General features: G+C 38.0%; 1 protein-coding gene across 13 annotated transcripts in view; it reads right to left on the bottom strand.

Moving 5' to 3' along the window:
- Nucleotides 1-13,811, bottom strand: part of BCOR (BCL6 corepressor) — an 85,284-nt gene that overhangs the window by 7,547 nt on the left and 63,926 nt on the right. For all 13 annotated transcript variants that reach the window (XM_087895217.1, XM_034423823.2, XM_060694069.2 and 10 more), the window contains one exon: nt 7,473-7,639. In XM_087895217.1, coding sequence (XP_087751343.1) covers nt 7,473-7,639 — 167 coding nt within the window. The remainder of the gene's footprint in view (nt 1-7,472; nt 7,640-13,811) is intronic.

Below are 13,811 nucleotides of genomic sequence, written 5' to 3'. Positions count from 1 at the left end.
GTTGAATGCCCAGAATTCATTAAAAGGATAACAGCCTTAAAATTTGATAAAAACATAGATGGCCTCAGGGAAAAAACATATTTTGAAATTGAGATTTTTTTTCCAGATATTTTGAATTAAAATTAACATACTAACTAAACACAAAATCATAGGATTTTCACCCACATGTACATTTCACACTGGAATTTTAAGTTTAATATATTCATAAAATTGGACATTAACAGGTATATGCTATCATCAACTGTACAACTTTTAATAAAGGCCCACTAATGACTCTTTCTACTTCCTATTTTTGAAGATTGCTTGGAAGAGTAAAAATATCATTTATTGATAAGAGAAGAAAAATATAGGGGAAAGATTTGCATAAGTGACTTATGAAGCATGGCTGCTCACTGTATTAATCACCTACATACTGTGTTTCCCCGAAAATAAGATCCTGTCTTATATTTTTTTTGAACACTGAAATAAGCGCTTGGCCTTATTGCCATGCACTCAAAAGCCCGATTAGGCTTATTATCAGGGGATGTCTTATTTTGGGAGAAACAGGGTATTTTCTGAACCAATGTTCTCAACCTTGGCAATTTGAAGAATGGTTGGGGGATTCTGGGAATTGAAGTCCACATGTCTTCAAATTGCCAAGATTGAGAAGCTCTGTTCTATACTGTAGACAAATGTAATAATGTAGGAAATTAGGCAGCTAACTGTAATAGTTTCAGAAACATTTATCTCCATATAACACAGCAATTTTTGCATCTTCTTTATATACACATTCTACTGTATATAAACACACATTCCCACATATCATACATGCATAATTAATCCACAAAGTGAGAGAGATGTATATACTGAAGAAAATGTTGCTAATTATTCAAATTGGTAACCAGTAAAATAGGGCTAAGGCAGAAAGAGAGCCAAGGACAGTAAACTTTGATACAGCTTATTGTTGAGAAAGAATTGTAGAATGGACTATGAGATAGGGAGGGACCCTTGAGATAAGGTGGCCCCATAGGCTGAGAGAGGGAAGGCAGGAATTGGGAAGGAGTTGAGTTGTGGGAGAGAGACATCACAAGCACTTATCATCAGGGTGGTGATGGATAAATTAAGATGGAATTGTGAAAATGGGCTACTCATAAGAAAGTGTTGATCATTTGAGATTGATCTGTCTTCCAGTTCTCAGTATTCATCTCTAATATTAGGTCACCAGAACCTCAGTGGTGCTGGCTGTTGCCATTAAATGCCAGACCAGTATATAAGAAGGTACTTTCACTCATGATTTGATTATGGATGAGTCAGTTAATCTGGCACACATTACTAAAACCTGAGTATGCCAAAAAGTGATATTTCTTTCTCCCAAATATGCCCAATTGTGGTTCAAGTTTGGCACCAGTCACAGCTCCAAAGCAGAGGTAATGGGGGCAGTTGTTGGCCAGGAAGCCTTAACCTCTCTGACAATAACCGGATATAAATCCCTGTAGCTGAAGTTGTAGTCTAAGAAGCAGATGAGTTTTTGCTGCTTTGCTGACTTCCCAGCTGCACAGCTAATCCCTGCCAGAGCTGCTCAATTCAGTCATGGACCTGGCAATGGAGTACCCCATGCTCCAATTCTGGGAACCCCGCCCTCTTTTGCACAAAGGTGGCACAGAAGTTCATAACCAACATGCTAACAATAGACCTGATTCAGATTATTGAGGACCTAATTCATGCAGGTGGTCAAATATATCTATTTTTTGTCTTTAGGCAGTTCCAAACATGATCTGAAGATGGAGGACATTCTTGTTATTCCTTTGTCATGGTGAGCTTAGTCTCTGATTGCTTTTTGGCTTGCTGGTACTGCCCTCCCACTCATCTCCCATACACTGGGAGGTTGAAACTATTACATCACTCTGTCTCTGAAGCCTCTCAGAGGAAGGTTGGGTGTTATTTTTTTTTTACTGAGAATCTATTGGACAGTTTGACTGAGGCCCTTGTTTCTACTGGAATAAGCATTTTATGGGACTCTTGGATTGGACAGTCTTTCAATCTCAGAAAGCTCAGTGAAATTAAATGGCAGAGGAGATACCTAGGGTGTCATTGATGGAAGATATACAGTGAATTTGATCCAACATAATTAAGAGTCCATTTCAGGGATTACATTGTGGCAATAAGAGCAGCAAAATGTAAATATTTTTCAGTTCTTACCAATCTTATCTACAGATTGCCAACCCATCACCCATTTTAAAACAACCTCTTTCCTGCTGGGGAAGGATGGACCACAGCAATACATAAAAGGCCATTGTGAGGAATATCCTAGGCATCTGACAGATAAATTCACTCATATCTTTTTAAACTGGACCCTTGATTAGACAGGTCTAATCAAATAACTGAGGCACAGTCTTGTTCAGTTATATGGGAAAATTTCATGCTGTAACTCCTGAAAAAATGCCCAGGGTCCTTGGAACTATTAATCTTGTACTGGTTACCAATGGACTTCTGGGTAGAAGATGTTTGCTGTTTACAAATCCTTACATGGTAATGCAAGAGGTAGTTATTTAATGGACCATCTTTCTCCCTTGTTTCTGCCTGCCCCTAAGATCAAATACAAACAGCAAACTCTGGATCCCATTAAATAATGTCATCTAATGGGACTCAGAGGGTGTGCCACTGCTGTTGCAGTGCCTGCCCTCTAGTCCCCAGAGATTTAAATGGCCCAGCCTGCTTTCCTTTAAGAATGCCTTGAATATGACTTTTCCCCCAAACTGTGGGCTACAAGTGGGACATAGATTCTCTACATGTGGGGTTTTATTGATTGCTTGTGTGTGTTTTGTTCTACTGGAATAACAAACATTTCCCTCTCTTCTGCCTGTTGTTTTATACCTTTTGGTATTAATTCTATTAGTTGCCTGGTCCCTTAGAATTGGGATGTCTTGGAAATCTTACTTGTAAACAAATTTAATATTGTTATCAATGTTGAAAGGAATAGAGGAAAAACAAGGCATTTAGCCATTTCGGTTATGCCTCTTCCAATAAAAGACTCATAGAACAAATCTGTACAACTCCAGTTGTATATGCCCAAATCCCAGTCTTTAAACAAAAACATACATTTCCCTGATTTAGTTTTGAATACATCAGTACTACAAGGTACATACACCAGCTCTACATAAACATAGAAAAAATGCTGAAAAACTCTGCTGTGAGAGCTATCCTTAAGATTATGGAACCTGATAGTTTTAATCTCTTCTTGGCTCCCTGCCTGCAGAAATCACATCACTTTTGAAAGTGGCTGTCCCTTCTAGGCAGCACCTTCACTCATCCTAAAGCCTACAAAACTGCATTCTCTCTCAGCTGCTGAGGGCATCCAGTTTATTCTATAGTACTCATTGCCCAATCTCTTTTGCAAACACTATACTAAACTCAAGAGATCAAGAAAAGACATGGTGCATACTCAGATGCTTCCCAACTTACTGTTGTCTTCATAAACTGTGCAAATGTTATTTAAATCAGGTATCCAGTATTGTGCCCTTGGCTTAATTCATTTTCATTTTCAATGAATGAGCTAATTAACAGATAAGATAGTTTAAATGACTCAAGTGATTTTTTTCTTGCAATATATTAGATGAAACCCAGTCACAAGAAATGCATGCCAGCTAATAATTTTTCTTACAAACATTAGCTGTTAATGTCATGAAACAGAATACAGCAGAGTAAAACTCTAAAAGTATATTTCAGCATACTCCTGTCTTAAATAGAAATGTTGAACAAGTGAAGTAACAAGCAATAACATTCAACCAAAAAAACAACAGAATACAGAGAAGTCACATAACAAAAAGTGGGTAAAAAAAATTAATGAGGCAGAAAAGTATAATTCTAGTTTCCCATTTCAGTTTTAGCCATCTCCCCATTCTCTAAAATTACCAGAAACACACGGTAACTAAAATCCTATAGTGCGAGCACAAGAAAACAGAGAAATGTATTTCTACTAGCAATTTAATTAATAAAGTATGCTAAGTGGAGAAAATACTGAAGAAATGTCACAAAATACAATGTAGGCCCAATGCTGGAGTTGCAAATCAAGTTTTATATCCCTAATTCTGTTTTGATTATAGATGACAAATAATCCATAAGATTATCTGAAATACTCAATAATTCCTTCCTTGTCTTACCCTCTAGAATTGCCTTTCTCAGTTTATAGAAACAGAAGCATATCATTAAGGTGAGGGTTGTCTAGTGCATACTGTTAATTATTTTTTTTTACTTAAGTATCATATCTGGGTTACAAACTACAAGTCTGAACAATTGATTGAGGTTTTTAATAGTAAGAGCAGTCTATAATGCAGGAAGATTTCTTGAAGATTTTCAGATAATTGATAGGCATTTGTTGAAGATGCACGAGCTCTGGATTCCTTTCCTCAATCATGAAATGGGTAAGAGATTGACAAATTCTCTACCAGAAATATAATTCTGTACCTTTAATCAAAGATACAAAAGGGGCAGGAAAAATTCCTGCAGTAACTAACCAGAAAAAAATTCAATCACTCTACTTTGCTTACTCCTTGTTCAGAAGGAGCTGAATGTTTTCGTCTTATGAATGTTTAGTCTGTAAAATGAAACTATGTATCTTAACTGAAAATATAAATTTGTACAATACTTATTTTTATGTGGAAATTGCAGAGGTAGAGAAAATGTAGAAAAGGAAAACAAAAATAAGCAGTAGGCCAAAGCAAATTCCCTTCTTTGAAAGTTTGGGTTTATTAGCTTAGAAAAAAGCAATTAAAGAAGGACTTCATAGAGGTGTATATAAAATTATATGCAGTATATGTTTCTTTTAATACTAGAGTCCAGTGCCAATGAGGAAATAGTGAAGCACTACTTCATTAAGCTGATGCTTGAAATGTAGAATTTAGTGCTTAAAATTAAATGATTTGTTACTTGGATGGCTTTTGAAGATTAGATAAATTCATGGAGAATATGGGTAGGACTTAATACCAAATTTTATGACTATATATATGTGCATGTATATATACATTCTCTCTCTCTCTCTCTCTCTGTGTGTGTGTGTGTGTATGTGTGCGTGCGTGCGTGCGTGCGTTATATAAGCCTGAGATGCTATTCTGACTGTGTCCATAAAAAAAGAAAGATCGGGTGAGAATGCTAAAATATTTTAGAAACAGTAGTTAAGCCGGGAGTTGTTAACGTTATTGCCAAAATTATTTTGTCTTAAGTGCATTTAATATTAAATTTGCCAAAATAGAGTTCAGACATATTGCTTTCCATCGATCATGATAACTCTATTTGCAGCCTATTTCCAGGATCTTAATCTGTATCTTCTACTGTGGCAACATCTATGGATTCTGTGTTCAATCTATCCTGTGTCCAAACAGTGTTTTGTTTTGTTATGTTTTCTTTAGTTTTGTTTGTTACATTTCTATGCTGTCCATCTCACTGGTTCAGTTATTCTGGGCAGCTTACAATATAAATAAACAATGCAAACGTGCTTTCAAAAGTTAAAATTGGAAAAATTGAATAGAGAAATTAAAAAGTTAAAAACCAAGATGATGGGAGACCCAATAGTGAGAATCTTCTCTACCCCATCAGCCACCTCCAGCATAGTAGACACCTGTCAGGGCCCCAGGCCAAACAGTAGAGCTATATTTTTAGGCTCTTCCAGAGGCCAGGAGTGTGTGGCATACCTTACCTACAAGAGGAGAATATTCCAGAGAGTGGGGGCTACAGCAGAAAAGGCTCTTTTCTTGGATTCCATCAGCTGAAATTATTTGGCCAACAGAATCCGAAAGTATTTCTGAATGAGTGAGGTGAATTCCCATTAGGATGAGATGGTTCGTCAGATACCCTAGACCCATGCCATAAAGGGATTTAAAGGTAATAGCCAACATCTTGAATTGGACCCAGAAACAAATTGGTAGCCAGTGTAGCTCACGTGACAGTGATATCATATGTGCCACCTGAGGGGCCTCCATAACTGTCCGTGCTGATATATTTTGTCCCAGTTATAACTTCCAAATACACTTCAAGGGTAGCTTTGAATATGGAATATGTCTGTACACCTGTGTGAATATGTGGTGTATAAATAATATTACGGATTTGACTGATCTAGTTTGGGGACAAAGGTAGCACAACAAACAGTGAAAAATAGCAGAATCATACAGAAAGGGTACAATCTGTTTTTAATCCACTGGCTGCTGGCTGTACATTACAAAGGGCAGATGAAGGTAAACTACAATAGAATCTGCCACTTATTACAAGATGAACTTCAGTGTCTGACCATACAAATAATCCCCATAGATTTAACAGTAACATCCTTAGTAAAAGAAATTAATGATAGGAATGTTGCACATTATGAATTCAAGGAATGAAAAAAAAGGTACAATGAATGAAGAAAATTTACTTTTTGAGCCATGATTTTGTGTTTATACCACATGCTACAAAAATTTCTATGGCTTACTGAGTAAAGTGATCTTATTAAAATAAAGGTCTGACTGCTTGGTTTTTAAAAATCTCTCAATGTGGAAGTATGTGTACCTTTTCTCATTATTTTCTTTCTTTACTTAGCTAATGGAAGAAACAAATATTCAAAATGTCTCTACAGAATCAATGAGGTGACAAAGTCTGCTCAGAAGTTTTTAAAAAGGGTTGGTTTTTTCCTGAAATCTTTGCAAGTTCTATTCAAATGCCAATGGCTTTCAGACATGCTAATTCAGAGCTGAGTTACCAGATAAGGTGATAAGTGATAAAACATTCAAACAGAAGAACTCAAAGAATATATCCATCATCATTATAGAACTTTTAAAAAATAAACACAACTAAATTGCTTTAGAAAAGATGAACTTTGCATAACAAAATATGAAGTTTAATGAATAGTAATGTAAAAGGAATGATCTAAAAATTTAAAAAATCTTGTGTGAGAAAGCATGTTTACTGCCTGTTTCCTTATGATTAGTAAAAATTTGAATTTTACGGTTGTCTAAACTTTGTATTTTTATTAGTATTTAAAGGAGTCATATGAGACAGTTTGATGCAGTGGTTGAGGCCTCAGGCTAGAAAGCTGGAGATAGTGAATTCTAATCCCACCTTAGCTGTCTGACTTTGTGACATTCATTCTTTCTCTCAACATAGGAAGCATGCAATGGCAAATCACTTCTGAATCTAGCCATGAAAAACTGCAGAAGCTTGTCCAGGCAGTTACTAGCAGTCAACACAGACTTGAAGAAACAACAAAAAAAATCAAAGGATTTTTTGCTGTTGATGATATAGTCTTGCAGCCAAAATGTACCAAGTAGTGACACCATGTTGTCATATCAACTTTTGAATAGTATACAAGGACCAAAGCAATTACTGTATACAATATAAACCTTTTGGGAGAAATATGCCATTTCTCTAAACAAGATTACAAGTTAGATGTAACAGTAATCCCACTATATATTAATACAATACTGAAGCACAGAAGTTTTAGATTTAGCTTAACTAGAATTGCTAACCTAGTTCCATCCTGAGCACTGCAGTTGACGTCTGCTCCATATTCTAGGAGATGTCGCACAATGCTCAGCCAACCTCTGGCACAGGCCTCATGTAGGGCACAATAACCAGCATTGTCACGATGATTTGCATCACAGACTTTGTTTTCCAAACAATATAGAACCACTTCCTGAAAAAAAAAAGAAAACAGAGCAAATTGTTTGTTGTTGTGAAAATATGCATATCATTTACTTTTAACATTCTGGGAATACTTCTCTGATTGGACTATTAGCGAGTTACAAAAGAAAGAAAGAAGCTACTACATAGTTCTCATCTCAGATAAAGTCAAATGATTGAAAAAGAAAGCCAGGGATTAGCCCAGAAGGAAGACTGAGATATCTCAAACAAAACTGGGGCTCAAGATATTTAACAATTTCAAGAGTTACCATACAAATAAATGTAGAAGAATAGTGGGGTAGATTAATTTACAAGGAAAAATTGTTTTTCACTCTAACAGAAGAAACAATGTGGATGCAGGGTTTTTTTATATAGTGAATTTTTTTCTGGGGCAAAAATCTCTTCAGACTTTTAAGAGTATATTTAGTTTCACTTCTATTTATGCAAACCTCTTCCACTGCATCATATCTTAATTAATGACATGCAAAATTTTCTGAATTTCAGTTTTGTGCCACATATCAAGGCAGGGAACCATCATTTTGGGGGTTTTCCCCCTTGCTTCTACTGTATTCCCAGGACTAAAGATATACCAAGATGCATCACCATTCCTCTGTGCCTGCTAGATCCAAATAGAAATCCACTGTGAAATAACATGTAAACCAGTGGTGGGATTCAAATAATTTAACAACCGGTTCTCTGCCCTAATGATTTCTTCCAACAACCAGTTCACCAAACTGCTCAGAAAGTTAACAACCGGTTCTCCCGAAGTTGTGCGAACAGGCTGAATCCCACCACTGATGTAAACCACTCTATCTATTGGGATTTCCCTTAATATTTTATTATTGACTTGAGAGATTTCATGGAGATAAAGATCACTTGTCAATTAAGATCAATGAATGGAAAATCTTTATCCTGTATTTTGAAAGAAAGAATTTGCACAACAATCAATTAGTTGCAAGGTTTCATTTGGTTACAATTCTTGCCAAGTATGGAAATTTCAGACCATGAGTATCACCTAGCTCAGGGCTGTCAAACCCGTGCCCATGGGCCAGATGCGTCACGTGCTGGCCACGCCCAGTTTAGCGAAGGGGGGGAAGTCTGTGACGCTGCCATGACAACGCAAGTTTGACTCCCCTGACCTAGCTCACAGGTCAGAACACCTGTAGTACATCCTCCTCAATTTGGCTATAATGGTTTAAAAATCTCTAGTGGAAGACTGGTGTGATGCCATCAAATTTGTTAAGATCACTGCTAACTTCAACATTTCCTCTAATTTCTGAAGATATTATTGTGGCATAAGGTGTTATATATGACAATAGCTAATTGTGTACTGATCTAAAATAGAATTGGAATATCTCTCCCTAAATCTACTCCAACAACCTTTCACAAACTGGTTCACTACTATTGCTTTGCCTACAATCTCCATCATTCCCAATAACTGATCACACTATGGAGGCATAGAGGACTAAACAAATGGTAGAACTTAAGACGCAGAAGGCTACCACACATTTTTCAAGGTTTCAGGAAAGCGTTTACAATTTTTCTGAGATAATTTAGATGACAGTCCTAAAATTTGGTATCTTATGCATAAAGTATACATTATGATAACACTTAGAATTAGTTGGCATTAATCCATGAACAGTATGGTATTTGCCTATATTAGTAAATAAATGTAATAATAAATAAGTATGTGTAAGAGAGAAATTTGTCAGATTTTTCTCTCGTTTAAACTCATTCATTTAATCTGCACAACAGTTCCTGAAAGACAGCACCCATTCTGCATACAGCTTCTCACCACTGAACTGGTCAAGTTCCCAGTGGATTTTATCCAAAGTCATTCACCACAAAACATAGCAATATAGAGTTTTATTATTCATTAATTAAATACACTATTTAATTATGATTTATTTAATTCATAGAGATTTCAGCCTTGTGTATTGAATTTCAAAAATGTGATTTATTTATTTATTTATTTTATTAAATTTCAATACCGCCCTTCTCCCGAAGGACTCAGGGCGGTGAACAGCCACAAGATAAAACACATAAATACAAAAATTTAAAATAAAATAAAAACAAATTAAATAATTTGGCTGAACAAATTTAAAATACCCTAAAATTTAAAAACAAATTAAAATTTACATTTAAAAGGGGGAGAAGATTTAGGCTAGGCCAGCTTGATGAAATAAAAAAGTCTTAAGCGCGCGACTGAAGGTGTGCAGATCCGGGATCCTCTGTATCTCCGGGGGGAGCTCGTTCCAGATCATAAGTGCCCCCACAGAGAAGGGTCTCTCCCTAGGGGCCGCCAGTCAACATTGTTTGGCCGACGGCACCCAGAGGAGCCCCTCTCTATGGGAGCGTACTGGCCGGTGGGAGGCTATTTGTGGTAGCAGGCGGTCCCGTAGATAACCAGGTCCTAAGCCATGGAGCGCTTTAAAGGTGATAACCAGAACCTTGAAGCGCACTCGGAAGACCACTGGGAGCCAGTGCAGCTCGCGCAGGAGAGGTGTTACATGGGAACTCCACGTCGCTCCCATAACCACCCGCGCGGCCGCACTCTGTGCCAGTTGGAGCCTCCGAGTGCACCTCAAGGGGAGCCCCATGTAGAGAGCATTACAATAGTCCAGACGAGAGGTGACGAGGGCATGAGTGACTATGTGTAGAGAGTCCCGATTTAGAAAGGGACGCAACTGGCGGATCAGGCGAACCTGATGAAAAATCCTCCCGGTCATGGCCGTCAAGTGCTCTTCTAAAGGCAGCCATGAATCCAGGAGGACGCCCAAGTTGCGAGCCCTTTCCGTGGGGGCCAATGATTCACCCCCAATAGTCAGCGATGGCACCAGCTGACTCTATCAGGACATCGGAAACCACAGCCACTCGGTCTTGGATGGGTTGAGCCTGAGCCTGTTTCTCCCCATCCAGATCCGTATGGCCTCCAGGCACCGGGACATCACTTCAAGGGCATCGTTGGGGTGGTCCGGGGTGAAGATTTACAGCTGGGTGTCGTCAGAGTACTGGTGGTACTTCACCCCGAAACCACGGATGATCTCACCCAGGGCTTTACATAAATGTTGAACAAAAGGGGCGAGAGGACCGATCCCTGCGGCACCCCACATATGAGGGGCCTCGGGGTCGACCTCTGCCCCCCTGTCAACACAGATTGCTACCGGTCAGAGAGAAAGGAGGAGAACCACTGTAGTATGCTGCCTCCCACCCTCAACTCTTCCAACCGGTGCAGCATGATACCATGGTCGATGGTATCAAAAGCCGCTGAGAGATCTAACAGGACCAGGACAGAGGAGTACCCCTGTCCCGAGCCCTCCAGAGATCATCAACCAACGCAACCAATGCCGTTTCCATGCTGTACCCAGGCCTGAAACCCGACTGGAATGGATCCAGATACGACGTTTCATCCAGGTACTGGGGAAGCTGTCGCGCAACCACACTCTCAACAACCTTCGCCACAAAGCGAAGGTTGGAGACTGGACGATAATTAGCCAATACTGCCAGGTCCAGGGAGGGCTTCTTGAGAAGAGGCCTCACCACCGCCTCCTTCAAGGCAGCAGGGAAGGCACCCTCACCCAATGAAGCATTTATAATCCCCTGGAGCCAGCCTCGCGTCACCTCCCAGGAAGCCAGCACTAACCAGGAGGGACACGGGTCCAACAAACATGTGGTCGCGTTCAATCTACCCAGAATCCTGTCCACGTCATCTGGGGTCACAGGATCAAACTCATCCCAGATAACATTCTCAAGACCTGCCTTCATCACCCTCGCTGATTGATAGCACATAACTAGTTTGAATATGAAAATAGGAGCCCTGAACAAAATGCCAAAAGCTTGCTTAGAAATTACAATTATTATACCTTTCTGACCTATTTATATTTTCATCAGAATTGTCATAATCCAAAAGCTATAAAATACTTCTTATCATAGAGAGTACATGCCTGTGTCAAAATCAGTAAGAAACATAAATAATTATTTCCTAATATATGTTTTTATGTTAATAAACACTCATTCTGATAGTGGCCATACAGAGGTCATTCTAGAATGAGCTAAAAGGAGCACAACAAATGTAGTATTTAGCATTTAATAAGTTAGGTTTATGTTTTTAAAAATATGCATTTTTCTTCATTTTCAAAACATGTAATACAAACAAAAATGTATTTAAAATAGTGATTCAACGATTAGAAAGTGAAATAAGAAAAAGATCAACAGACACACAAGCAGTTCCACTAGATAGTCTCCACTGACGTTTTAAGTAGACTATTTCCATGTCCATATTCCTAAATATGGCTCTGCACAGTATTCTGTGTACAGCCTCAGCTCAAGCCAGCAAAGAAAATCACTAAAAGAATAAACATAACTAAAGTCTCTTTACAATATAACAGCCAGACTTGTCACAGTGATTTACATCACAGACCTTGTCTTCCACACAAAACAGAATCACTTCCTGGAGAAAGATGGAAAGGGTGGGGAAGGGAAAAAACCCTGTTTGTTACTATGGAGACACCTTTAAAATTGGTTTTTCACTTAAAGAAAATAGGTGGGGAGGGGGAATTTTTCACTCTGGAAATTCTCCTTTACAGTGAGGCAGTGATAGGAAAGAAAAGTTCTAAAAGGGAGGTTCCAAAAACAGTATCCAGAAAGGTAAGACACCTATAGGAAAATGCAAAGCTTTTGCTGCCAGTTTCCTGGTGGTGCACAAACTCTGCAGATCAAACATTACAACATATTCCAGAAGGTAAATCCAATTCTTGGGGGAGACCACAAAAGACATCTCCAATTTTGTTTCTACAAGCCTATCCATTACCTTTACCTAAATACTTACAATTCACTGTCTTTGCTAGCATGTTCCTGTAGTGTACAGCAGGGAATGCTGAAAAAACACATTTACATGAATATTTCTTTAATTAAAAAGTGCTCAACTTATTATAACATACAATTTTTCAAAGTCCCTTAACTTATTCCTTGTCAAATTATACTCAAGAGATGAAGAAAATGAGAATCTGAAAAATTGGTTGTATTCTTTCTGATTGATTCATTATCAAGAGTTTTATTGTTAAGCATTTCCATGTAACGTTGTGAAAGGCCACTCAAAAGGCTGCATCTGTTTCCCTATGACTATCATTAAGTGTTGTACCTTATGATTCTTGATGAATGTATCTTTTCTTTTATGTACACTGAGAGCGTATGCACCAAGAAAAATTCCTTGTGTGTCCAATCACACTTGGCCAATAAAGTATTCTATTCTATCTGCAAACTAAGATGATATGAGGTTCAACTCCAGGTTTGACAGCAGCTCAGTTTACACAGAAAGAGGCATGTATGTTTTCCATAGTGTATCCAGTGGTCTCTTTTCTGCAGAATAGAGCTCTAGTCATGGAAAGATAAACATTGACATTAAGCAACAGTCAAATTACCTCAATCTTTTTGGTTTTTTAAAAAAATATTGTCCTTTATTGCCACAAGCTTGTTGGTTGTTGATATACATGGAGGAAGAGAAGAAGTGCAAACTGAGACAGATACAGCAGATCCAAATGTATTATCACCTAGCCACCGCCTTCAAATTGCTCTCCCTCTTCCTTCAAACTGTGCATTCAAGTACATCTGCTTCAAAGAGAATTTTAATTTGATATTTGTTACTGTTTATTCACTAAAGACCTTCAGCACTGTCCTTTATTTTCACTTAAACCTCACAGAATATATTTTGAATTAATTAAGCCACCTAGATTTTAGGAAATCAGGCAAGATTTTCACTTGCAGCAGTTTTGTACTGCAGTAATCAACAGAAGTTCAAATAGTTATTCGTTTAATATGGCATCACATGCATGAATAAGGAGATATTAAATTCTTATTGTTGCATTATGGTGTTAAAAGGAAACAGAAGTTCAGAATTAGCTTTTCCAATAGCTGGCAATCTCAATGTTCTATTAGACCAGGAAGACCTGTAACAATTGATCCCATCTTTTTCCTTTTGCTGCAATCACATGCTGTCTTCAATCAAATATCTATACCTCTGAGTGCAGGGGGAATATAAATTTTTTAAAAACCCATACAACTTTGTATTCACTTGTTGACCTTTGCCACCCTTGGCACAAAAAAAAAACCCAACAACCAAGGGTTCAAAAACAAGTACCAGAGCAGGTTTGAGAAAATGGATTTTGCAATGTCCCTTCATTAACATC

Source organism: Pantherophis guttatus, chromosome 5 (assembly GCF_059756535.1).
Source record: "Pantherophis guttatus breed Tessera chromosome 5, ASM5975653v1, whole genome shotgun sequence".
Taxonomy (NCBI): Eukaryota; Metazoa; Chordata; class Lepidosauria; order Squamata; family Colubridae; genus Pantherophis; species Pantherophis guttatus.
The sequence above is the reverse complement of the archived record's forward strand: the minus strand, read 5'-3'. Positions and strand labels throughout refer to the sequence as shown.